Raw genomic sequence first — 26,881 nt, 5'->3', positions numbered from 1 at the left:
AAAATTTGCTGAAAATGTACTCACCCCCAGGCCATCTAAGATGAAGAGGAGTATGTTTCTGGATTGAAACAGATTGAAAGAAATTCAGCATTACATCATTTGCTCTGCAGGGAATGGGTGCCGTCTGAACGGCAAGTGAACGGAAGTCCAAACGGCTGATAAAAACATCAATAATCCACACAACTTTAGTCCATCAATGAACATTCTGTGAACTGAAAAACTAACTTCAAACTGTTTCTTTTGGCTAAAATACTCTAATAGAGGATCCCACCTGATAGAGTCCTCTATCCATATATTATTGCTTGCTCCATTAAAAAAAGTCAACCGGTCTGAATCAGAGGAGAAATATGCACAGATCAAGCACTGTTTAATAAAGCACTTCTAAACAAATATTTTCTTGTTTTTAATCAGCTCTTTGGACTGTTCTGATGAAACTCCTTTAAATCTTGAATGGCCCGAGGGTGAGTGGAATTTCATCCAATTTTCATTTTTAGGTCAACTATTCCTTTAAGTCCCCTCCAAGGATCTTCTTAACTCTAAACAGTGTCTAAAACAATAAGATAAATATGCTTTTCTTTCATTCATTCATTCATTCATTCAGCTGTAGTCTCACCAGCCCATGTACACAGGCATTTCATAAAACACTTCATATCTGACGGTCCAGTAACAGTATCAGTGGTCCATATTAATTCATCAACTGCAAACGTATCTGCATGAATTTGCTTTACTCTCAGTTCTCATTGTAGTGTTTACACTATTATGAATTATAATGCATCATTGCACAATTGGTATCACAAAGGTAGTGTAACCAAAACGTGGTACGAAAGCTCACATACATTATTAATTAATGCTATATTGCCAATACATAAATGACAACTCAAAACTTTTAAGTCATCTTTCATTAACGCATAACAGCAATTTCATCCCAGCTTTGACTTGACCATCAATATGTCAGTACAACTATACATATGCAGAATTACAGTATATCTCTGACCATCTCAGGAGCGTAAATAGCTGCATTGTTAGCATCGGAATAGCCCAAAATCTCTCCAGAGGGCTCACTGTGTGGGATAAAGAACAGGCCTGAGTGAATGTCATGGGAGTCAGGCTGTCTACACAAACAAGAGGACGAGAATCGAGATTAGTGTTGAATTATAGCATTCCAGGGAATTTCAGAACCCTTCTGCATACCTTCATGTTGACTGAGCCTCATTACTGACATTCCTCGAGCCATCATCACCTTGACTATTATTACTATGACACTGCTTATAAAAAGGTAGGATCCTAGACTTTCTCCATGAGACTGTGAGAGTTGATCTAGAGGTCACATAGTGTCAAAAACAGCATGGAAGCAGCACATACTGCTGCCGTTAGGTGCATAACGCTTTATATTCTGACCCAAAGCCATGTGCGTCTGCTCATACTGCCACTGAATATTACACTGAGAACAAGCTCAGAGATGTGGTCAGCTAGCCACTGATGTAGAATTGATATGAAACCAACAACAACAAAAAAACATACACAAGACATGCAATGCTGCCCACTTATGAAACTGCAAAGACAGCTTTGGAGGTATAACAGTAACGCTGCAAAACTTCTGTTCTTGAGGAGTATTTTTGTCTAATTTTCCAGTAAAATAGTCAAAAAATCCTTCAAACAAAATACACGTACAGTACATATACAATTTAAAACTACATAAAGAAGAATTGTTTTCAATAATATAAATTTGGGGTCTGTAAGATTTTCTTACATTTTCTTTTAAAGAAGCCTCTTATGCTCACTAATGCTGCATTTAATTGATCAAATGGTTAAAAACTGCAATACTGTGAAATGTCGTTACAATTTGAAATAACTCTTTTCTATTTTAATATATTTTAAACTGTAATTTATTCCTAGGATGGCAAAGCTGATTTTTCATGATCCTTCAGAAATCATTCTAATAAGTTGATTCTGAATACATTTGTTTCAGGATTCGTTGATTTGAAGTTCATAACAACAGCGTTTTTATGAATTTGAAATCTTTTGTATCATTATTAGTCTTTCATATAGTTAAAACAAGCGAAACAATCTTCCAATGCAGTAAGAAATACAAAATTCACTAATATTTATGATATGAGAACAAGTCGTAATATCTTATGCAGTAGTGTTGCTTCAAGTACATTCATCTGGAAGTTCTACTGGAATATTTGACTGGAAAAAAGCCAAGAAATACTAATTCAAAACTCTTTTTTGCAGTGTAGTATACACTTTGGTTTTTTGTTAATTGATTCATCATGGTTTTTTGAATACAGGTCCACAAATACTTTAAAATACAATCTTTTAAATTGATTATGGTGCTACGATTAAACAGAAAACAATAGTGATTTTTATCATTTGAATAATTATATCTACGAAATAACTAAGTACAATCAGTGGTACTTAAAGGCAAACTATGAAATGTAGAATGAAAGCAGTTTAAATGAAAGAATAAATGATCTTAAGGGTCTCAAGCCTGTTATTCAAATGAAAGCAGGTCAGGGTGGGATTCTTCGTTCTCCAAGCTGAGGGACCGGTAATCCACTGTGCCATTCCCCAACAATTCCCCCTCAGTGACGCTGATGCGGCAGCCCCCTTTCCCTGGACACGGGGTGGAAGCCATTCTAGTTTCTGAGCAGGCCAGTTTCTTTGGGTCCAGATTGTCTTTGTGAATGAGATCTGGAACAGAGAGCAGCAGCTGTGACTGATCAACCCCCTCAGAATCTTTCTCATCCGTCACCACAGCTGTGGGCTCGTTTTTCAGTTCTAAACCGGTCGTCTTCTCCATCTGGCTGTTGACACGGTTGCCGGGTTCTGACGGTTTCTCAAGGCTGGACTCTTCAGGCCTTGGTTCAGGCTGATGCTCAGCTTTATCTTTTGGGATCTTGTCAGGTGAGGAGACGAAGGAGGATTCTGGGGAGGCTACCACGGGGTCAGAGGATATCATCATGTCCTGGGTGGTCTTAAGGGCCCGTGGGAGACGCTTTTTGCCGGTGGGAGGTGGGGGATCTAGCCGAGGGAAGGAATCCAGGGAGATATGACTGTGTGAGAGAAAGAAAAAGACACAAAGTGATCATGCAGGATAGAATGGACCACAAAAGATCAGAGCAAATATGTGGCCTGAATTTCTTTATTCTCCTACACGGTGACCCAAAATGATACTTTTAAAAAGTAAAATTTCAAAGACTACCAGCAACTTGTTCTGATATTCCAGATATTTCCCTCTGTAATACAAGATCACACTTAATTTGAATAAATCGTATTAAAGGTAAATTTTAAAGCACCGATTGAGCCTAGAGGGAAAGGGGGAAAGTAAACAGCAGAACGGGCTTTCGGTTGAATGCAGAGGATCATTTTTGGGCAGGATAAAAAAGATAAAAAAACAGCTGGACAGCTTTGCCGTATTTCCAATGGAGGAAAGTTGAATGAATTTGATTGACCTTTGGATTGTGAAAGTGCACTTAGAATGCGTGCTCATTGGCTACTGATACAGGAGAAAACCAATCAGCTGTGCCATGATAATGATGTCATTCGGTCAGTTTGAGTTAGACTTATTGGACTGCGCCATCTAGAGTTTCATGCCAGAACTCAGAATCAGAATCAGAAAGAGCTTTATTGCCAAGTATGCTTGCGCATACAAGGAATTTGTTTTAGTGACATAAGCTTCCAGTAAACAGAGACAACAACACACAGAAAAAAAAAGAAAACAAACAAAAAATAAATAAATAAGTGTATAAACAATTGTGCTATAAATGATAATGGAATAGGATTGAGTGAGATGCAGGAATGTTCTAGGATGGAGGGGTAACAAATAAATATAAGGATATTGCACATTTTTGCATAAGCATAAGTTTAAGTGGGAAACATTTAACTGTTCATGAGGTAGATTGCCTGGGGGAAGAAACTATTCTTGTGCCTTGCTGTTCTTGTATTTGCGGCTCTGAGGCGCCGGCCAGATGGCAAAAGTTCAAAGATGGGGTGACTTGGATGTGAGGGATCCAGAGTGATTTTCTGAGTCCTTTTCCTCACTCTGGATGTGTACAGTTCTTGGAGGGTGGGAACTCTGTACGAACTCTTAAAATGGTAAAAATATTACAGTTTTTACTGTATTTTCAATCAAATAAATACAGCATCAGTGAGAATAAGAGACTTCTTTAAAAAAAAATTTTTTTGAGCAGAAGTGTAAAATAAATGTTAAAACATGTTGAAAAAGGTCAGTGGACAACAGTAAATTAAATGATGTCATTGCGGTCTCAAGTCCACAGTCCTTTAGTGACACATTCCTGTAGTGAACTTTCCATAAATATCTCAAGATGACAACACAGTTCCCTCAATAATGCCACATACTATATCTGTGCAATAATAGCCTTACTGGAAATGATAAGAAGTTGGTTTCTTGTAAATGCATCATTTATCATTTTATGACTGTGGAATTTGCACTTGGTCTTGTGAAGATAAGAATGTTGATAAAAGCCATAAAGTCTAATAATATTAAAAATCTCTCCTCATCAGGCCCCTGAATTTTGGGTGCTTTTCCAAAAATTGTGAAGACTGGGTAACAAGTTCACTACTTAACGTTTGTCTTTGTAGCACTAACTACTAAGTAGTAAGTCTTTCAATGATCGTCTCAGCAAGCTTTATAATTATAAACAAAGTAAAGGCAATATTCCTATAAAATTTATGAGCAGCTATAATAATAAAAAAAAGAATGCATATACTATATGTTACACAACTGGTAAAAATCCAGCCAATTAAGCCAAAGCCCATGAGTCAGAGTTTGCCTGATGCAACACATGCACATGGACTCACACAAACAGACAAGTACAGTACATTCTCTTGAAGTCTGCTGATAATGATGGCAGATGCACCCCCCCTCCTCCTCAAAGAGATGTCAGTCAGATCTCTGCTGTAATGCATGGAGTTCACATAATAGGGCGCATTTGTCCTGTTTTCACATTCACTGCTGAAAGAGATATGAACTGCCATAGAGAAATATGAACGGCCATCTGCCATGATGAATGACAGTCTATAAGGGCTGAATGAATTGATCAACAAATACCATGATGTATCTTGTAATAATAAAGGTTTTGTTTTAAAAAGAAAGTCTCTCATGCTCAGCAAGTCAGCACTTGTTTGATCAAAAATAAAATAGCATTAAAAACATTACAATTTTCTACATTATTCTACAAAAGATTATAACTGAAAAATAACATTACAACAGAAAAAAAAACTTTTTCTGTTAAAATCAATTTATTTTTTCCTGTGATGGCAAAGCTGAATTTCCTGCAGAAATTAGTCTTCAGCATCACACAATCCTTCAGAAATCATCTAATATGCTGATTTGGTGCTCACTAAACATTTATTATTATTATCAATGTTAAAAACCGTTGTGCTGCTTAATAGTTATGTGGAAACAGTGATACTTTTATGGTATTATTTGATGAATAATTTGCAATAGAAATCTTGTAGCAAAGTAACAAATATCTTTATTCACTTTTGATCAATTTATGCATCCTTGCTGAATAAAAGTACTAATTTCATTAACATTATTTAACCCCCCCCCCCCCCCCCCCCAAAAAAAAAACACTTCCAGAAGGATCATGTAAAGAGCCATTACAGAAATAAATAAAATATAAATAATAAATATATTTAAATAGAGAACAAATCTTTTAAATTACAATAATACATTTTGTTTCTTTGGATGAAATGCATTCCTTCAGCATTAGTGAAAGTGTACTGGAACCAGATCAGCCCACGTTTAGAGGAATATCGTGTTGGCTTCCTTGTTTTTTTGACATTTATTAGACAGGACAGTGAAGAGGGGGGTATCGGATTGGGACATGACGCAGTCCAGTCCTGAATCCTTCTCTGAAGAGGCACTACGGGCCTTAAATGTCAAGAGCAAGTACCACGGCTGACAACTTCCTAGTAATTTTATTCTAAGCGTGAAGTCAATTGAATATAATGACCATATTGAGGTCACTGGTGTTTGCAGCTGTGAGGATGAAATCTTTACCTGTTTCTTGCTGTACTGTGGCTCATCTCAGCCAGGCTGGACCACACTGGCTCCACGTTCTTATTCACCTCTGTGACCCCGATGTCTCCGAGGCTGCTGGGATCTTTTCGGCGGAGCAGGTCGTTTACCTTGGCTCCCATGGCTTTGCCCAAGTTCAGGGCGTTTTTTAGGTGCTGGCTGCCTCCTGTCTTTGATCCTGCAGATGTGTCTGTGGAGGTGCTGCTGCTGGCCAGACGAAAGCTCAGCTTCGGCTGCTCTGCAGCGTTGCAGTTCTCAAACATGCTTTGGTCCACTAAGAAACAAAATAACAAAATGGTTTTCAGACAAAGGGAGGCACTGGGGAACTTTTAATGAAAACATACACATCACATTAACATTTAAAGTGAGCTGAGACTTCAGAAGCTTTTGTACAGACTTAAATACATGATTGTTTAAAACTTTTAACTTTTAACTTTGACTCAATTTTTTTTATGCTTTATGTTTTCTCAGATCTGTAAGATTAAATGTAGGGATGCATTTTCATCTTTTGGCTGATAGCCGATGAACTTTTTAATATAAATACATTGGTAACACTTTACAATAAGCTTCCATTAGTTAACAAACTAACAATGAAAAAAAGTGAAGTGTAACCAATAAATTCATAATAATCATTCTAAATGCTACAAGTGGGTTTAAGCATCACAACCATCTAAAATACATGACAACTGGATACTCGTTTTGATAAAAAAAAAAAGAAAAAAAAGGTGAACAATAGACAATTTCATGCAAAAAACAAACAAACAAACAAAACAACAACAAAAACCAAAACAATGACACTAACATTGGCAGAAAATGGCCATCAATATAAAATGAAATTAAAAACAGCATTTGTCAGGTCACAAGAATTCATGTTTCTTACCTCAGAACCATTATTTCATGGTTGGCATTTGAGTGCAAAGAGAACATAATTTATTGTTTACAGCTAACAAAACAGTATATTAATGCTCATACATGCAACTAAAATAGTATTCATAGGCCAATGGACATCACAAATGTTAAAAAATAAAAATAAATAACACCAAGCTTTTACCTTTTAAAAGGTGACTGAAGATGGAAATATTTGCAATTAGCCAACAAAGGCAGCCCTGACACTTCCAACTTCAGCTTTAATTTAGGCCATTCAAATCTGTTCACAATAAAAGCTGTATATTAGTCTGGCTCTAACCAAATGTGATTTTAAGAAACGCTTGAAGGCATTTGATGTGGCATATTTATTTTCAGCTTGTTAAACTCAAACAGTTTCAACACTTACTCATGGAAGAGTACGAATTTTCATTAGCTTCTGACAGTCTCTCAGCGACAACAAACCCGGGCCACATACGAGACTAGAGAGACTTTTCTACACAAATATTTGACAAAGAGAAGTTATTTTGATGCTGACAATGTCTTGGCTCTGCAGGCAAGGCAAACAGATGAATGAGGGAAATTTGTGTGCCAAAAACAGCATGTTGTTGTCATGGTAATCAGGGGAAGAAAATGACAACAAAAAACCCCATAACTTACCATTTGCGACGGGTCTGCTATTCTTTTCCAGACACGCCACTGGGTAACAAGACCAGCTAAAATCATTCACAGGATTGATCTTCAAAATGTGAGTCATCACACTGACTTAATTTGGCTATGAAGCTTAAACTAGCACATCATGCTGCTACTGTATATTAAGTACTAGAGAAAAATGAGCAGGAGAAAAGAACATACTCATATGCAATGATACAATCACAAAAAACCACAGATATTTATCAGTGGGGCCATCTGACGTCTGAATGAAATAATTGATGCCCATACTACTAAGCACTTCACTGACTGACATGATAATTCATCTGCTAATGACACAATACCCAGACTAGTTCAGCTATGTTTGTTAGAAGTATCAGCCTCAGACAGGCTACTCACAGCCCACCCACATTTCCTTCACTGACCGCCTGATGCGCACACACACACACACACACACACACACACACACACACACACACACACAACCCTACTCAATTACATTGTCTGACTGCAAAGCAATTTAATTTTTTTTTAAATATAGCTGCAAGCAGCAATGATATGAATCTCTCGTTTGCCATCAGCATTAAGCAAATACACATTTATATCCTTTAAACAAATCTTTGAATGAACATTTAATTTCACAAACCTTGCAAACTTAGTCGAATCCAGCTGTGAGATCTTGTGAAGTGTGCATGTGTATCCAGCATGATCGCGTGTTCTCTGCGTGATGGTCAGTCCATGTTAATTTAATGTTTTAAACTTTCAACTTGTGATTTCAAATTATGCTGTGCTTTATGCATTTGCCCACTTTCATATTCATGTCATTTTCACTGCGTTCTGTATGTAAAATTAGTGTTACCCTAGCTTTTACCCTCTTAAACATCTCTTTCCATTCAAGAGTTATAGGCATTCCAATTGGGCAAAAAACCTAGGATTAGCTCGCAAAAAGCAGGCTTTTAAAAAGTTCAAAATACCCAAAATTTCATGATTGATGGGTTTTGTGGGTCATTAGCCAAAGATTCCAACAAACTTGAGCCTGTAATTAACGGTTTAGGAGTTATGAGTAATTTCGTACTTTTGATCACTGTAGCGCCCTTATCAGGCTGATTGGGTTGAGCCTCGGTAACGTTGTAGACGGCAAGAGTCCTATTGTCCCTCCAATTTTCAAGTCTCATCGACTAATGGTTTGGTTTCCCTGGTCAGCTTTAGCTGGAGAATGCTGATCCTTGGGCATTCTAACTTTACAATAGGGTTTCAGCAGTACGCTCTTGAACTCCTAAAGAGTATTTTTGTACAGTCTATTATTCTAGTATAATCCATTTCAGATTTATCTGTCCCAAAAATGCAACTAAAAACAAAGCATGGTTGGTTGGGTTATATGTTATTCCACCTCATCCTGTCCAAGTGGGTAGTTTTCAGTCAGAATACATGGAAACAGGACCAGACTTTATGCCGAAAATCTCAAGTATGGTTTAGTGAGACTAAATTTTGAGTGAGGAAGACCGAAAGAAGGATATATAGCAAATCATCAGCTTGCAATTTTGAGCGTGACACAGTGATCATTGGTTTTGATCCTTCTCCACAGGGCTGGACATTATTGTGTAGCTCTAGGCTGCAGTTTAAAAATACCTCACTGAGACTCCGCCACAGTAGCTAATGTTAGGAGGGCATCTGACACGCTGCTATTCTGGGCTGGTTTATGAGCTCCTGATGTGTCCCAGCAGGAAACCTCTGGACCAAACGCTGTCCAGCACACACATCCACGGGGCCACATGGTACAAGGGTTGCGGCTCTTTTTGACCATGAATTTCCATGACATTTCCAGCTGTTTGAGTTTAGTGCATTAAGACATTAAAAATCATTTTACAACATGCACTTACATTTTTTAAATGATTAAATATTTTAGCATATGTATAAAATCTAAGAAAATATAATTGTTTTAGAAATTATAACAGCATGCATTTAAATTTTTTACTAATTAATTATTTTAGTGTTATATAATAATATAAAATAATATAAAAATATATACAATTCAAATATATACAAATAAAATTATAATTTCAGAAATGTGTATATATATATATATATATATATAAATAATATATATATATATATAAATAATATATATATATATAAATAATATATATATATATATATATAAATAAATATTACACACACACACACACACAAAATACCTATTTAAAAAGACTATTCTATTTGACATGTTAGCAACATGTTCTATACGAAATACAATAATATGTAAATCTAAATTATATATTTTAGATATATTCAGTATAAAATATATTTTTTATTATAATTTCTAAATTACTAGTTATAATTATTCTAGACATTACAATTGTAATAAAATAATACATATTTTTTTTTACAAAGTCTTAGAAAAGACGTATCCTATTTTATATATTGATGATATTTTATTATAGGAAATATAATAAATATAAACTATACTTCTTATAGTATATTTGAATATAATAGTACTTTCTATATTTCTAAATATTTAATCTTATATTTTTAAGTCTTAGAAAAGACATCCTATTTGATGTATAAATAAATGGAAATATATGAAGACATATTTCTATATTTATAAACCATATAAAACCTGGTGACTTTTTGGTATGATTATTTTTGTATGTAATGATGCATCATATAATAAGAATAAAAAATGAATTGATGAAGATAAGTCAAAAGCCTACTACCTCTACACAGACAAACTGGAGAATAACAATGAATAAATAAAGCAATTTAACCCATTATCTCCAAGTTAGATGACCTAGATGTTCAGGTCAGCAGAAGATGGGTCAAACATCAATATTTCATTTGAACACCCTTTCTAGCATGAATCTTTAAATACAAGGGCAGGGGGATGGGAAAATAGAGTTCTGAAAACCTGGATAAATCATGATGAGAGGGTCAAGGTGGACTAACTCAAAATGCACTTGCACTAACTGACTCCCTATTATAAACTCAATCATTAACACAAATTAGGTGGAGCACCATAGTGGCACTGGCACAGCGGCCCAGAATATAAGCACCAATTTCAGGACTCCTAAATGAAAAGGGCAGAGAACTTCACAAGTAACCTGCACTGTTAGGACTATCCATTAGCTTTATCTCTGTTGAACAGCACTGCTGGCTCACTAGTCTCCTTGGTACTGTAGATATACTGAAGCACATATAAAGGTAGAAAGGAAGTAAATGAATAAAAATCCCCAAAAGAGCAACAAAAACAACCCCACCCAAAACTGTAGATGGCATGGAAACTTTTCTGGTCAATAGCTATTTGTATGTTAAGCAGCGTGCTGAAACCTACAGAAGCACTTTGGAAAATGCATTGTTAAGAAATGGATTTTGAAAGACCATAAATCTCAAAAAATGTCAGAACAGTCTTACAATTAAGGTGAGACCAAACAGCAGCACCAAACACCTCCACATCTACTTTTGAAATGTTATTATGGCAATGTTCTGCTACTGGAGAGAAAAAATAACATAACAGGAGACAATGCCCCCATTTTCATTCGACTTCAAATCTCGGATCAATAATTAATCAAAGGTTCCGACACATCAATGTCAAGCAGTAACATGCATGCAATGCAACTATCTGCAAGTTTAGCACTGATGAAATAAAGGAATATGGAGCAAGTAGACGGTGATGCCAGATAATGACAGCTTTTTTACTTGATTGACGGTCATGTGTCTTTGAAGAATTCATTAGAACCCGATTGGACTAATGGCTCGTAATGGTGCATTCTACGAAATATAGCTGCTGTGTCACCCTTGTTGGGCATAAAGGAGTCGAAATCAATTGAATTATATTGGAGTTCACTTTTTAACATGAAGGATTTTTTCGACCCAAGTACAGCGAAGTGCCCTAGATCTCCTTGGGCATCCTTGTAGATAGTAATGTCAAATTTTGTAATCCTGACAGGAAATAGAATAAATATGGTGGCCCAGTAGTGCACAACACAATGCACAGGACTAATTTTGTTGTGCTGTGCTAATTTTGTTGTGTTGCAGCTCATTTCTGTTGTATTGTGCTGATTGCAGTTGTGTTGCGCTAATGTCATTGGTTTGCGGCTTGTTTTCCGTTGTGTTGTGATGGTTTGCATTTGTGTTGCAGCTTGTTTCTCATTTTGCGCTAATTTCTTTGTGTTTTGACTTGCTTACGTTGCTTTGTGCTAATTTCGTTGGGTCTTATTTCTGTTGTGTTGGGCTAATTTCATTGTGTTGTGGCTTATTCCTGGTGTGTTGTGCTAATTTAATTGTTGCAGCTCGTTTCTGTTGTGTTGTGCTAATTTCATTATTGTGGCTTGTTTCCATTGTGTTGTCATAGTTTGCATTTGTGTTGCAGCTTGTTTCCATTGTGTTGTGCTAATTTTGTTGTGTTGCGCTAATTTCACTGTGTTGTGGCTTGTTTCCGTTGCTTTGTGCTAATTTTGTTGTGTTATGGCTTATTTCTGTTGTGTTGGGGCTTGTTTCAGTTGTGTTGTGCTAATTTCATGGGTTGTGGCTTTTTTCCATAGTGTTGTGCACTACTGGGCCACTGTAAATAAAGGTTTATGGTCTCTACAATAGTTGGAGCTGAACACTTCAAACTAAAGTACCTTGGCAACTTCAGGAGAAAGAATGTTCTCAAAAGCCATCAGAGCAAGCAGGTGGGCCTGGGCATGAGCCTCTAATTCAGGGATACTTGAGTTTCCAAAAGCTTCTCTCAGAAGCGGGAGCTGTACTAAAATGAGATGTGATATTATTATGCAATTTCAATTACGCCGCAGGGAGAAGGATCAATCCGACAGCCGCTCGTTTCCCTGAGCGAGCAAAGATGAGACAGGGACGCTCCAGAACATCCTTTAAATTACACAGCGATTCAGATGGTATTCTCTGCACTTGCTGGTTTAGTGAGCGCTACACGTTTTAGTGGTTATTTCTATTTCTCGAAGCAGCTGTGGGTCTGAAGTGTTTCCATTCGCCTGCCAGCGATTCTTGGAATTGCAGAACGATTGAACTACAGTTTAAGTAGGAAAGTCAATCAAATGCATTCATGATGGATATATGTGTAACTTAACTAGTGTGCACTGCTAAAGAAATGCCAGATTGTGTAGGCACTTTAAAAAGCTAGTTAAAATAACTCCTTGATCTGTTAATTCAACACAATGCATGTTACCGAACATTCATTGAGAATGACTCTCACAATGAATGAACACAGTCAAAGAGTGTCACTGCAAATCTCTTAAAAATGACACAACTCAATTAAAATGGCTTTAAAATGAGTCATATACTTTGAAAACTTCTGCAGTTACCTTCAGGAGGGGGCAATTCGAGGTTTATTATTCGTGACACCAAAGGCTGTTTTCTGTGGAATAATTATTGAATTATTCATTTCTCAAAAACTAACGGTGGCCAGGATTCAAGGACAAGATCAATGATGCTTCCACGGGCATCAGTATCATATAAAAATAAAGTCACTGCCAAAGTGCTAGTGTTTTGCCTGGTTATCATGACATTGCTATGCATTTGCCAGGGCGGTACTAAGCAAATTACTTTTCTTATAAAAAAAAAAAAAAAAACGACAATGACAATTTAGACCACAGCTCACAACTGGGTCTTGGCCTCCAGACCTGCTGCGGGCCAACATGACTGATCAGGACCCTCATTATAGAAGTAGCGAAGAATCTGTGGGAAGATTGTTACAAGCCTGAAGGAGATTTAAAGATGACAAATTCTTAATTTTAGTTTTCTTGGTGGAAAGAAAGAAAAAAAGATATTAGTGCATAAAAGGAGGAAAATACAGACAATTAAGATTAAAACAACAACAGAAAGTGCTTTCAATGTCCTTTATGTGTGGGAAGAATTGCTCACCACTCTATTATTACCAGTCTAATTGTGTGCACTTGTCTGTCTCTTTAAATGACACACAGAAAGAAAAAGAGAGAGCGAGAGGGAAAAACTGGAAAATATAAACAGAGAGGTTAAAGAGTCAGCAGTTTATCAGAGAGATACAGGTAAGACAACGAAATAGCACTTTTTAGAAGCACAGAAAAACTAAACAAAGAAAGCAAAACATGTACAAAAGTTAATTTGTGAAGCAGTCAGACATGACAAGCTCTTCTGAGTATGAAAATAATGAATAAGGGACGTGGGTTTTGAAAACTCTGACACTCTAATTGGGGTTCCTGTTGGTAAAGATCTGACCGGTTTAGACGCCTCGTTACCCTTAGGGTATAATTAGCTTAGCGTCCTCAGTCCACAGTCATTCAATTAAGAGTCTGTTCTGTCGTGCATGCTAAAACAGATGTAGCTGCGCAACTGTCTTCCTTCTGAGCACTTCTGATGAAAGGTGATCTAAGTGGCGGAGCATATCGGTGCAAACATGCCTAATACCGCCCAGGAACAAACCAGCGACTTGTAAAACTGATGTCATAGATACAATATCACAGGCTAATGTATAAAATTTGTTCTTAATTTCACTTGTATACCTTGCAGTTTAAAACAAATACTTGTTGGTGAATAACCAGCAATTGTTTGTAGACTCTTAAAGAGCGTTAACACATACAGCGATTTCTGACGTCAAAGCCAATGGTGGCATTAGAAAGTGGGAGTGTCCAGGGATGCAACAGAGTTTAACTTTATGCAAATGAGTATTTATGCGATGTGGCAGCTACCAATAGGAGGGAAGATGCTGGTGAACACGTGATCTGCCTACTGTGAATGAAATTTCTATATTTGTCTATTTTTCTATCAGTCCCTGTCCACATGCGAGGATATAAAATATTATGACTTTACAATATTTTCCAATCTGTTAAAAACAATTCTATCAATCAATCAGAAGAAGGGATGGCCATTAAGACCAACTATATAAGACACATGGCGACCTCCATCGCTGTGTGTGAACGTTCCATTAGAGATACAGGATTCTGGCATCTGATGTGTGTCCCTAAACTTTAAAATGGAGACAACAGAATTTACTATGCTTTGGGACTTTTTGCTTTTAAATATATGACATTAAATGTGACAAACTAAACGGCCACCAAACGTTAATGTTACCTTGGTCTCCCAGATTTATCAGCAGTACAAACAGCGGTAGACGGTTTGACAATATTGACACTGATTGACTTGAATCTTCTAAGCAAAGCATCAAGCAGTGTTTTTCTAAGAGCGCAAAATCACATTAAACAGCAATTTCATCCTCCAAGCAGTCAGAGGGGCCGTGTTTGTTGAGCACATTGAGCAGACGCAGGGTGCTCTCGTCCTGCTGTCCCCAGCTTTCATCACTATCATCTGTGTTTGACTCGTACTCGGATGCGATTCCCGACTCGCGGAATTTTAGCAGCTCGAGGCTACCCAGAAGCTCATCCCGTGATGAGGGCGAGACGCCTTGGGATGGTGTGTCAGGACTCTCCTCCTGTTGGGGTGGTCCCGGAAGAAAGCGGAAACACTCAAACTTGATCAAGCACTGGTCCCTACCTATTGGACTGCCAAGCGGCAGGGATAGCTGTGTCCCATCGTTGAGTGGAGGAAGGATGGCGTCCTCTGGGCTGGGGGTGGTGGGGTCACATAGGACGGGGGGAACGTTCGCACGGAAGGTGATTTCCAGGAGACTGTCTTGGGATCCCACTGTTAAGAGAAAGGAGGAGACTGAAAATTGATTCAACTTTTTCTAATTATACTAATCTAACAAAACTGCCTATACAAATTTTTTTTAATATCAAAACATATTTGGTTTCAATGCATCTATTTTCTCTTTTCATCTATGGACAAAAAATATATTTTAATGAATGCAGAGGTTTTTAAACAAGTTTCTTATGCTCATCAAGGCTGCATTTTATTTATTCCTGTGATGCATTCAGTGTCACATGATCCTCCAGAAATCATTCTAATATGTTGATTTATAATCAGTGTTGGAAACAGTTGTGCTGCTTATTTTTTTTGGGAACTGTGATACTTTTTACTGGATTATTTAAACAAACAAACAAACAAACAAACAAACAAACAAACAAAACTTTACCAAAGGTTCCAAAAAATATTAAGCAGCACAACAGTTTAAACAGTTATAACAAATAAGCATATTGGAAAGGTTTCTGAAGAATCATTTGACACTGTAGATTGTAGTAATGGCTGATGAAAATTCAGTGCCGTGTCACAGAAACAAATGATACTTCAAGTATATTCAAATCGGAAACCAATTATTAGGGGAAAAAAAATTCTGTATTTTTGATCATATGAATACACCCTTGATGAGCTTAAGAGATTTAAAAAAGGCATTACATATAATACTATATACACTTACCTAAAGGATTATTAGGAACACTATACTAATACTGTGTTTGACCCCCTTTCACCTTCAGAACTGCCTTAATTCTACGTGGCATTGATTCAACAAGGTGCTGAAAGCATTCCTTAGAAATGTAGGCCCATATTGATAGGATAGCATCTTGCAGTTGATGGAGATCTGTTGGATGCACATCCAGGGCACGAAACTCCTGTTCCACCACATCCCAAAGATGCTCTATTGGGTTGAGATCTGGTGACTGTGGGGGCCATTTTAGTACAGTGAACTCATTGTCATGTTCAAGCAACCAATTTGAAATGATTCGAGCTTTGTGACATGGTGCATTATCCTGCTGGAAGTAGCCATCAGAAGATGGGAACATGGTGGTCATAAAGGGATGGAGATGGTCAGAAACAATGTTCAGGTAGGCCGTGGCATTTAAACGATGGCCAATTGGCACTAAGGGGCCTAAAGTGTGCCAAGAAAACATCCCCCACACCATTACACCACCACCACCAGCCTGCACAGTGGTAGCAAGGCATGATGGATCCATGTTCTCATTCTGTTTACGCCAAATTCTGACTCTACCATCTGAATGTCTCAACAGAAATCGAGACTCATCAGACCAGGCAACATTTTTCCAGTCTTCAACTGTCCAATTTTGGTGAGATTGTGCAAATTGTAGCCTTTTTTTTTCTATTTGTAGTGGAGATGAGTGGTACCCGGTGGGGTCTTCTGCTGTTGTAGCCCATTCGCCTCAAGGATGTGCGTGTTGTGGCTTCACAAATGCTTTGCTGCATACCTCAGTTGTAACGAGTAGTTATTTCAGTCAAAGTTGCTCTTCTATCAGCTTGAATCAGTCGGCCCATTCTCCTCTGACCTCTAGCATCAACAAGGCATTTTCGCCCACAGGACTGCCGCATACTGGATGTTTTTCCCTTTTCACACCATTCTTTGTAAACCCTAGAAATGGTTGTGCTTGAAAATCCTGAGCAGATTGTGAAATACTCAGACCGGCCCGTCTGGCAACAACAACCATGCCACGCCCAAATTTCTTAAATCACCTTTTTTTCCCATTCTGACATTCAGCTTGGAGTTCAGGAGATTGTCTTGACCAGGACCACATCCCTAAATGCATTGAAGCAACTGCCATGTGATTGGTTGATCAGATAATTTGCATTAATGAGAAATTGAACAGGTGTTCCTAATAATCCTTTAGGTGAGTGTATTTTCAAAATCAACTAGGTGGTGGGCTGCCTAAAGAATCTCTGTATAAATAAGTATAAATAATAAGTAAACACTGAAATGACATCAGCCTCTTACATTCATAAACAGTGCAACAGAATTGAACCATCAACAGCAAGCTGCTGGCTGACCATTAGATAACTACTGAGAGAATCAATCATCATCATGCATTCTCAGTGTTAAAACTTTTTACTTCATTTCTAAACTACTTTTTCAAAGTACCTTAGTACTGTACTGTTTAAAAAAAAAAAAAAAAAAACGGGGTTTTGCTCAGTTTTGCTCCAGTTTTTTTTCCCTTTTCTTCTGCTCCAGTGGGTTTATAACAGTGCTCCTACCTCTGCAACATATCCTCACCTGCCCTCTCTGAATAGATCTGATGCGTTTCAGCAGCTTTCTTTCACTCTTGCCTTCTAACTCAGACCCTCCCATCTGTTCCACCTCTCTCCCCATCACATACAATTTCTCTTTGCCTTTTAACTTCTCTCCCATCGTGGCACTCCACAGGGGTTAATTTCATGCTTAGTTTAAAGCACACTTTCATTTAGACCAGCAGCACCTGGAGATGAGCGGTCTTTCACATTAGCCCGTATGATAAAGAGTTTTCATCCTTGACTGTCCCAACAGCCACATTTAAGTCACCTCGTAAAAAATATTTTTAATGGATGCAGAAGGTCAGCAAAGACTTTACTGAAACACAGACCTCCTGTACTTGTGCTTATTCTTCCATTATAAAGGGTGCACAAACACAGGTGATCTGAATTGTGCTCGAGTGCGTTTGACCCCCAAAACCAGGTTAGTTTGACTACTGTGATGGCTCCGTACTGTGCTCGGGCAGGTTCATTTAACAGTCCATGGCCCGGTTGGAAGTGGGCCAGAGCACGGTTCAGTTGGGCTTGGGTGCTAACTGGACCAGTGTGGAATTTCTGATATATGCAGCATGATTGCATGAATATTTATGCGCGGCAAAAGCGATAGATCTGTTAAGTAATATATTGTGAAAGGGTCATGTGACCACATTCCAAACGACTCAAAATAATAAATCACAACGTTTTCCAAACAATACACTGTGCTGAGCGAGAGCGCTTCTCTGCTGCCTTCACACGTTATCGGAAACGTCCTATTTCACACTCGCTGCATTAAAGTGATTTGTTGTTGGAAATAATCAAATGTAATAATCCACTGGTTGATAACCATAAAAACTCACCGCGCTAGATAGTCAGCTTGTTAAAGATTCTGGAATATGAAATATGTGTTTATTTCACTGTTTACAATACATAGAATATGCTTCCAATACCCATATATAAATAAGCAATATTTGCGATAATTCCGATAGCACGTGAAGGCAGTATAAAGCGTGCTCCGGCCCGGAATGTAAAGTGCAATGTGAGTCCAGGTCAGCAAGGGAGTGAGAAGCTTGGTTCAAGGCAACCATTCCTAGTGTGAGTACACCCTTAAAATCTGCTACAAAAACAATGGAGGTTTTTAAAGTTACTCCCCCTAACAGTGCTGAACACAGGAAATCATACTCACTAGAGCCATTCCCAGCCAGCTTGAGCTCCAGCTCCTGAATCTGTTTGACCAGAAGAGAAATATGCTGTAGTAGGTCCTTATTCTGCAGCAGCAGCTGGTGAACTCGAGCCTGGGCCTCAATCCTCGCTGCAGCTTCTGCAGAGAGCTGATCCTTCAGCAGATGAACCTGAGGAACAAACCAAAGTATGCATAATTTTCTACCAACCAACACAGAGACCTCCAGCAGTTAAGATGCTGTATTATCCTATACTAAGAACAAAAACTCCAAGCGGCTCAATGTACTTTTCAACTCCAACTCAAAAGCATTATGCAAATTTAAAGTGATGCTTTAAAAAAATAAAAGAAAAAGTTTTAGTTTTTCATTTGATTAAACTTTTAGGCCATTATTTCATAATTAATACCAGAATTTGCCTTTGCTCAGCTTCGGAAGAATATGTCTGAACACACTGGGTTTCAAGAGTTCAAGGAAATGAAAATACATTTTTTATTGTTATTCTGAGAATTTCAAAGTCCTACTTGAATTTATGTATTTATTTAAGGTTAAACATCTTTAAAAGATTTTTAACTACAATCACCCCATTATACTAGTTCTATTTAATTTATTTTGAATGCATTTATATTGAATATGAAAAAATGTATGGCTTATAAAGTCTTACTATGAAGGTCATCTCAATTACTGTGTAGGTAGTGGCATTCATACAAAATTAAAGAGCGCTTTCAAATGAAAAGCTTCTTTAACACCACATCATAAAATAACTTTAAAAAATAAATATTTTAGGTTTCTGATATCAGCTGTATTTTAAGAGTAATGATGAAATATGAAGAGCAACAGTGGAAGAATAAATGCCTTTTTTGTTTTATCTGTAAAAAAATAAAATAAAAAATAAATAAAAATAAATATATATATATATATATATATATATATATATATATATATATATATATATATATATATATATATATATATATAGTATAGCAAAAAAGTATACATAAATATATTAAAAATAATTAACAAATAAGCCATTAAATATTACAGATAAATATTATCACTGAATACTTAAGAGTATTCAATTTACACAGCTTTAGTCAAGTATTAATAAACATAATCCTAGATAAAGGAATTATCTGGAATACTCTAACAAGCCTCCATTTCCATAAGTATCAGAAAAAGTCCTCCACACATATTGTTATGAATTACTGCTTGGTTTGTTTGGCTAAAGACAAATGCCAGCTATAAAGATTTCCCAAGCGATTATGATGCACTTGAGTGTCCTTCATAAGTACTACGATTCTATCTAGCGATAGACGGGTGAATCCATTTCCGCCAGTGGCTTATCCTAAGCACAGTCTAAGTGTCTGTTTGCTCCTTAAGCCACCGTGGCCACCCTCCAAGGGGTCCGGGGTGATTTATGACCCAGCTTAAACAGCGTGCCTGTTCGTGCTGCCTGCCCTTAAGAACAATACATTCTCCAGACAAAGCCAATGAGCCATCAAGATCAGGCCAGTAGGGAGTAGTGCAAAAGTTTGAAGATACGAGAATACTTTTTGTGCAAAAAGAAAACCGTAGCCTTGAATATGTCACTGTGTTGCAGTATATGCAGTGTCAGAAAGCTCTCGGATTTCATAAAAAAAATATATTTGTGTTCTGAAGTTGAATGAAGGTCTTATGACATGAGGGTGAGTAATTAATAACAGAATTTTCATTTCTGGGATAACCATCCTTTTAAAAACCAAACCACAAAACAGAACAGAATAGAAAAGAACAAAAAACAACAATCAGAGTCCTCACAATCCTTCTTACTTTTGGATGAAAGTTCATGGGAAAGGAATGATCAATGCACAGTCTGCATGCACTAGTCTTATGTAAAACACCCCTAAACCTCACATTTACACTGTTTTCTAAACCCTTTTCCATGTTTTCTTAAGAGAACCGATTTAATGGCACTAGCATGTCACCAAATGATTTATTTTCGCTGACATAACCTAGACAGCTCTAAAAAAGGTAATTTGTGTGATTCATGTTCTAACAATCTATTTAAATCACATATATTTAAAGTGGAGACTTTCATGACCATAGTAATTTCAAAGCACAAATGTAATCTTTTTTTTTTCTTCCACTGCACTGTAGTCATTACAAGGTTTTATGGTGCTGTTTATTCCATTGTTGCTGCCCTCAAATGGCACAAAGAAATTACATCAAATATTTCAGGACTGATTTTCCTTTAAACACCACATTGAAAGCTGCAATAGGGCATGGCAAAAAAATAAGTGGAAAACAAGCCGATCAGAAATGCGAAGCATTTAGAAAGGTTATTTTCTATAAACCCTTTGTATACATATATACATATATATATATTTTTTTTTTTACTAAACAGCAACTGTAACAAGGCTTTCATTTAAGAGAAACCACATTTCATGATTCACAAGAAATTTTGCCTGAATTGCTCTCATACAAACATGGAAAACTGATTTTTGGGAGACTTGACGTGGGTATCGTTTTCAGGACATGATAGAAGCCAGATGTGTTTGATAAATTGTATCTGTACTGAACTGTCTAAAGGAGAATCTTCCACCAGAATATGATTAAAAGAAACACAAAACACACAAAAATTTTCCTCCACAAATAACCCACTCCACCACTAATCCAGACTTCACAAAAGCAAATATCGTTTCATCTGCCGATCATTTTCCCTAAGGATGAGAGCCACTGCAAAACAAATGGTGAAATAAATTAATAAGCAACGATTGACTTGCGTGTGCCGCTTTGATAGCGTGCTTCAAAGAGTCTACTCTTCTTCAGTGACTGAAGACGTCACAGAAGCCAAGAGCAAAGCAACAGCTTGTTTCTCTTTGAGCGTGTTGTGAAGCGAATCTGGGAACATTTTCAACTGGCTGGCTTTGCTTATCAGAGTTATGACAGGATGGACATCCCTGACTATCCTCAACACACCTCAAAGCGACAGGCAGACACAAAGATGTGGGTCAAAGGAGCGTGGAACTAAATTCCACCCTCTGTAACACCATTCTCAGACCCAGACACACACATACACATACACACACACACACACACTACAAACACACAAACACACACAACAAAACAAAATAAAAAAAGCACTTTCTAGAGAGAGAGTAGCAAAATATCTATAAAAAACATGGCTTTCTCCTCCTGCCAAACACTTGGCGTAGAACTGTGGCTAAACAAGCTAACCGCATGCTCTCAAAGGCTGAATAAACAAACCAGTCTAGTGCCGGAAAGAACGAAAATGCTTCAGACACACAAGACTACAGCTGTTTTGTGCACTCCAAGCCATTCACAACCAGTTCTAATGTTGGGGTTTACACTGAGACCAGAAACAGATTTTCTTTACAGAATAACAATGTTTGGTCAACACCTACATCTCAATTCACAATTAAGAAAAAATATTTCGGATTTCATTAATATATTGAGAAAAAACAGCTCAATTACTTAAAAAGGAACTAGTTAAGACCTGACAAAAATGCTAAGATTGTCAATGCAGAAATTTCCTGCTCAAATTTCTGGAGGAACACTTATTATTTGTATCGCGTTTATTTGTTCGGGGGAAAATAAATAAATAAATCCCTAACTCACCTTATCCATAAAAAACATAATTAGCATAATGCACAAAGCACATTACAAAAACCATCCTCAAAAGAATAATACATGTAATTATAGAGGCTAATTAGATGAGCTAGCTGCTCTTTTTAATTATACACCCCCCTGCTATTATACACTGAATTGACTACTAAAAAACTCAGCTTTGCCATCACAGGAAAAATTTGTTAAAATAGAAAAGCTGCTGTAAGAATAATTCACACTATTAGCATTTTTGATCAATTAAATGCAGTCAAACTTTTGATGTTAATATTTATACCAAGTTCAAAATGCACACAACAACCAAAATCCTAAATCCACAGCTTCTACAGGTCTATTAAGGTCCATTTCAAGTGCAGTATTGCATTTCCTCCATCTCACCTGGGCCACGGCCACCTGTGTCTGCTGCTGCTGCTGGGTGAGCTGCTGCTGGAGCAGCTGGAGCTGGTGGTGCACAGACAGAGGAGTGCTGGCCGACAGCTGACTGCCTGAGGGAAGCAGCAACTTAGGGGAAGCCAGCAGGATGTTGGGCTCTTCTGAGGGCTGGAGAAAAACAGAGAGAACAGTTGTTTTGTCAAGATCTGTAATTAATCTACATGTTCATCATTAAGAGTATAAAAAATTCTTCTGGAGCCATTTGATAACTTTGTGTGAGGATAAGGAATGACAATGCAGAATTAGCAAGAACCTTTAATAATCAGCAAAATCACAATACAAACTAGTTTAGCAGTCATTAGAGAACAAAAAACTTATTTCCATCCCCTGTGCTTCATGCCAATGTCTTCGTCTTAAAAACAACTGCATGCTTGCCATTAGGATACAACGCATCGCTCTGACCAGCTCTGTGGTCAAAGATGTCTCTTTGCTGGCCCCTAATGAGGCTCTGATATTAATCACAGTAGCACTTGCAGCTTGTGTAGCTGCGCAAACAAACAGAGCTCAGAAGGATGGGAGGCAGTCAACTGTGACAAATTATTAGTTTTACCCTACACGGCCAACTTATTTATACCCCAGTCGGGATGAAAATATGGTAATGCCAGTTGTCAGATATTGACCTCCCACGTACAGAATGAGGGACTGAGTATGAAAGCCGCAGCAGCAGCGGCCAGAGATAAGACTGATTTGGGCTGAGATTGATGCGCTGCAAAGAGCCCTTTGAAATATTCAGGCATTGCCTGGTGCTGAATCACTAAACGGATGGCTAGACACACCAAACCAGACCTCAGTCTTTTGAAAAATCTAACATGAGCATCTAGTAGACTGATATGGACCTCCTAAAGCATTTCAAGGGTCATTATTTTTTCTTTCTTTCTTTCCCCCCAAAGTTAAAATGTTCTTTTATCCCAATTTAATGTGACAAGAATGCTGTTCAGAACCTGATTTGGTTGTGCTTCAAAGCACTGCTTTTGGAGTGGTCTAAAAAAGGTGATGACAAGTGTTGTGCAGAAGTACCCCAAACAATTCAAACAATGGAAAACAGCAGGTCAGAAAGGGAAGATGGGGTGAAAAAGCATTTTATATTTACTAACCATGCGTACGCATGTGCTCGTTTGTAAAATCATCAATTTAAATACTAATCTTTACTCATCAATAAATCACCATACAATTTATTAAGATTAAAAATGTTATTTTGAAAGCCAATTTTGTAAGCCAAGTTTTTTAAAATATGCACTACTGATACATTTTTTTTAAAACAATTTAAGTTTAAAATCTATTTGGCAAGGACACATTAATGCAGGACGAAATATAATTTTTAGATTGTTACACAAAAATAAACTGTTCTTTTGAACTTTCCATTCATTAAAGAAAAAAAAAAATGAATCACGGTTTCCTCAAAAATAAAAATTTAGCCATCACATTTTCAACATTAATAATAATAACAATAATAATAAATATAAATGTTTCTTGAGCACCAAATCAGCATGAGACACTGAAGAGTTAAGTAATGGCTTTGGAAAATTTAGCTTTGCCATCACAGGAATAAATGACACTTTAAAATAAATTAACATTTATAATAGTTAAATTGAAGTAATAGTCCATCATATTTTTGACTTTACTGTATTTGATCAAATACATGCAGCTTTGGTGAGCATAAGGAATGGCAAACGACACGTAGTCTAATATAAATAAATGTTTATTGTGTTTTAACTGGTTTTGAGAATGGTGAATGAGGCCTATTATTTCCAGACTGGATGACCCTATAATGGCAGAAAAATTACATTTTCCTTTAAACAATTCATGATTAAATGGCAAAAATGACTTTTTTTATAATCCCAGAAAACCATGCATCCAGCGAAGGAGGCTTTTATTTAAGACTGATGTCAAATAAGACTGCAGGCAGTATATTGGGAAAGGTGTTCACCTCAGCTTCTCGTGCTTTTCATTTCTCACATATTGGCTGAGTGGTGGTTCAGGTCGACTGATGAGGATTTCCTTCTGTGTGTCTACTGACAGCTGTTTATATGAGTAGTGCTGCAGAATGACGTGTTGTAAACAACACCTGCTCTCACAGATGCCTCACAGTGAATCTACCTCAGCCGGAGACATCCACTGAATTCATAGCTTGAAAAATCTGCATGTGCGTCTGGGGAAAATATTCTGCGAATTATATTACTGCTCATCTTATGATAATGACATAAACGGAAAAACTGAAGATAAGCGTGACTCTGCTGATAAAATATTTGCTACTTTTGTGCTGTGCAAGTTTGAAGTCATCTTATCATGAAGCATAAATGAACAAAATCATTTGTTATGAACAGAGTGTCTGGACTGAGCACACTGCAACTGTCTGAAAACAAGCACAGGAAGAAGTTCTGACGAGCTTAATGAATGTTTTCTTAATGAATTAGCACACTCTTCATCAATTATTCATTGATGAATATATTTTACAGACTTCAAATTGTACATGTAAATGCTGCGGAAACAAATCCTTGATGTGCGAGACCGGCTCAAGAAATGAAAGAAAGAAAAGTTTCTCATTCTTCCGGAATGTGTTTTTCTTGCTGTAACTCAACAAATGCTATGCTTAATAGTTATAACCCCTGCAAATTTAGCATTCAACTACCATTATACCACAGGATGATTTCAAACCGATTTCCAGCTCCATCTATTGAATTGTCACCACTGATATATACAAAACAAATCTCATGGTTTTAACTTATGGTGTCAAAAACAAGCATTCAAATTAAATCCACATTTATCGCATGCAATAACCATTTTACTGGAGTTATACTTCAAATGAGGCAAATTAGCTACATTTTATTTAATGAAACTATACAACTTCTTTACATTATGGGTAATGGAGTTAGCATAGGCAAAAGTATATACAATATTAAGTTTGCTATTAAAAACCTAACCAAAAGCAAAGATATCATTTTTACAGTACAACTGGTCTTTTTGCATTTATTTCCATACTAAGTTGAGATCTGTTGTCTATACATGTTAATCATCTAAAACTGTTTACACTGCAAAGTTGGATTATCATGCACAGCCGACAGAAAACAAGACACGAGCCATTATGACAGCAACAAAGTTTATGACTGCTTTAATTTGATATTCCATTTATGCAGAGCTAAAGCTTTTGCTGCTAAGCAAGCACCAAATATAGTTCATCTATGATGGTTATTGGAATATTTCCATCCCTCCACAGGGAATAATTACACTATCATCTGTTCTGAAATCTGTATGCTTTCTTTTTCGCTGTGTAACAGGAAATATAATGCAGATCAGTCTTTGGTAAATGGTTGAAGAAAACACATCTGTTAAAAAGTATCAAGGGAAACAGCATTCATTTGAGTGCTTTCAATTAACCGCTGCAGAAAAACCCAATTAGTTCATCTGTGATAATGTGATGTATGTGTAATCAACAGCAGCTACTAAAAGCCTGTAGCGCTGCTTTAGCGGTCACCTCCAGGATCCATGAACACCTGAGGTTTTGGACTGGGTCAAATATAAACCTACCGTGGGCAGAACAAGGTCAGTAAGGAAGAACATGGAAACGTCTGTCATGCTTCACAAACTCAACTCACACGGGATCGGTAAAATCTCCACACATGTTCCTTTGTTTCTGTAGTTGCCAGTTCTCATGTGGTGGTTAGGGGTTGATGTTCCCCAGGAGATTCCTTATGAAGACTTTCAATCCAATACAATGATCTCTAATGTCAAAGAATAACATCGAAATGGGGAAAAAATAAAATAGGCAAAAATAGAAAGAAACTGAGAGACTAAGAAGCAGTGTCGATATGTGAACAAATAATACAGCAATCTATAACGTACACTGCTATTATAGTACAGATAACCTTATTATATTTCATTGGATTACAGCATGCCTGTGGAATATAAGGCCACTGGTGGAGGATGGTTATTAAATAACCTTATAATTATACAGGTGCTACAGCTAAAATACAGATCTCCATATTTTCTGAAATGTCACAGCAGATGCCTTGGATTTTTACAACAGATGTCTTCAGTTCAGAATTTTTCCATACTTCATTGTGGAGAATAACAATATCAGAAAAGGTTTTGCTCTTATTTTCTTTGCTCTATGCCAGTGTTAATCCATTGTTATGGTAGCTGCCAAATGTTTTTCATCTGAAAGTTCATACAGAGGGTAGGTATATAACACTAACTGTAAGAAACTTCTATG

The 26,881-nt window shown here is 37.1% G+C and overlaps 2 protein-coding genes across 2 annotated transcripts in view; both read right to left on the bottom strand.

Moving 5' to 3' along the window:
• Nucleotides 1-469: 469 nt before the first annotated feature.
• On the bottom strand, nucleotides 470-7,122 carry LOC132161119 (uncharacterized protein C1orf226-like). The gene is made up of 3 exons (XM_059570929.1): nucleotides 6,930-7,122; nucleotides 6,032-6,323; nucleotides 470-3,056 (listed from the first exon to the last, which is right to left on the bottom strand). Exons 2-3 carry the CDS (start codon nucleotides 6,310-6,312, stop codon nucleotides 2,495-2,497), a joined length of 843 nt encoding a protein of 280 aa, XP_059426912.1. The 5' UTR covers nucleotides 6,313-6,323; nucleotides 6,930-7,122; the 3' UTR covers nucleotides 470-2,494.
• A 7,464-nt stretch (nucleotides 7,123-14,586) lies between these two features.
• LOC132161117 (carboxyl-terminal PDZ ligand of neuronal nitric oxide synthase protein-like) overlaps nucleotides 14,587-26,881 on the bottom strand; it is a 100,803-nt gene continuing 88,508 nt past the window's right edge. The window contains exons 8-10 of the mRNA XM_059570927.1: nucleotides 22,618-22,779; nucleotides 18,624-18,789; nucleotides 14,587-15,193 (exon numbers count right to left, since the gene is read on the bottom strand). Coding sequence (XP_059426910.1) covers nucleotides 14,748-15,193; nucleotides 18,624-18,789; nucleotides 22,618-22,779 — 774 coding nt within the window. The 3' untranslated portion in view covers nucleotides 14,587-14,747. The remainder of the gene's footprint in view (nucleotides 15,194-18,623; nucleotides 18,790-22,617; nucleotides 22,780-26,881) is intronic.

This window comes from Carassius carassius, chromosome 17 (assembly GCF_963082965.1).
Source record: "Carassius carassius chromosome 17, fCarCar2.1, whole genome shotgun sequence".
NCBI classification, from domain to species: Eukaryota; Metazoa; Chordata; class Actinopteri; order Cypriniformes; family Cyprinidae; genus Carassius; species Carassius carassius.
The sequence above is the reverse complement of the archived record's forward strand: the minus strand, read 5'-3'. Positions and strand labels throughout refer to the sequence as shown.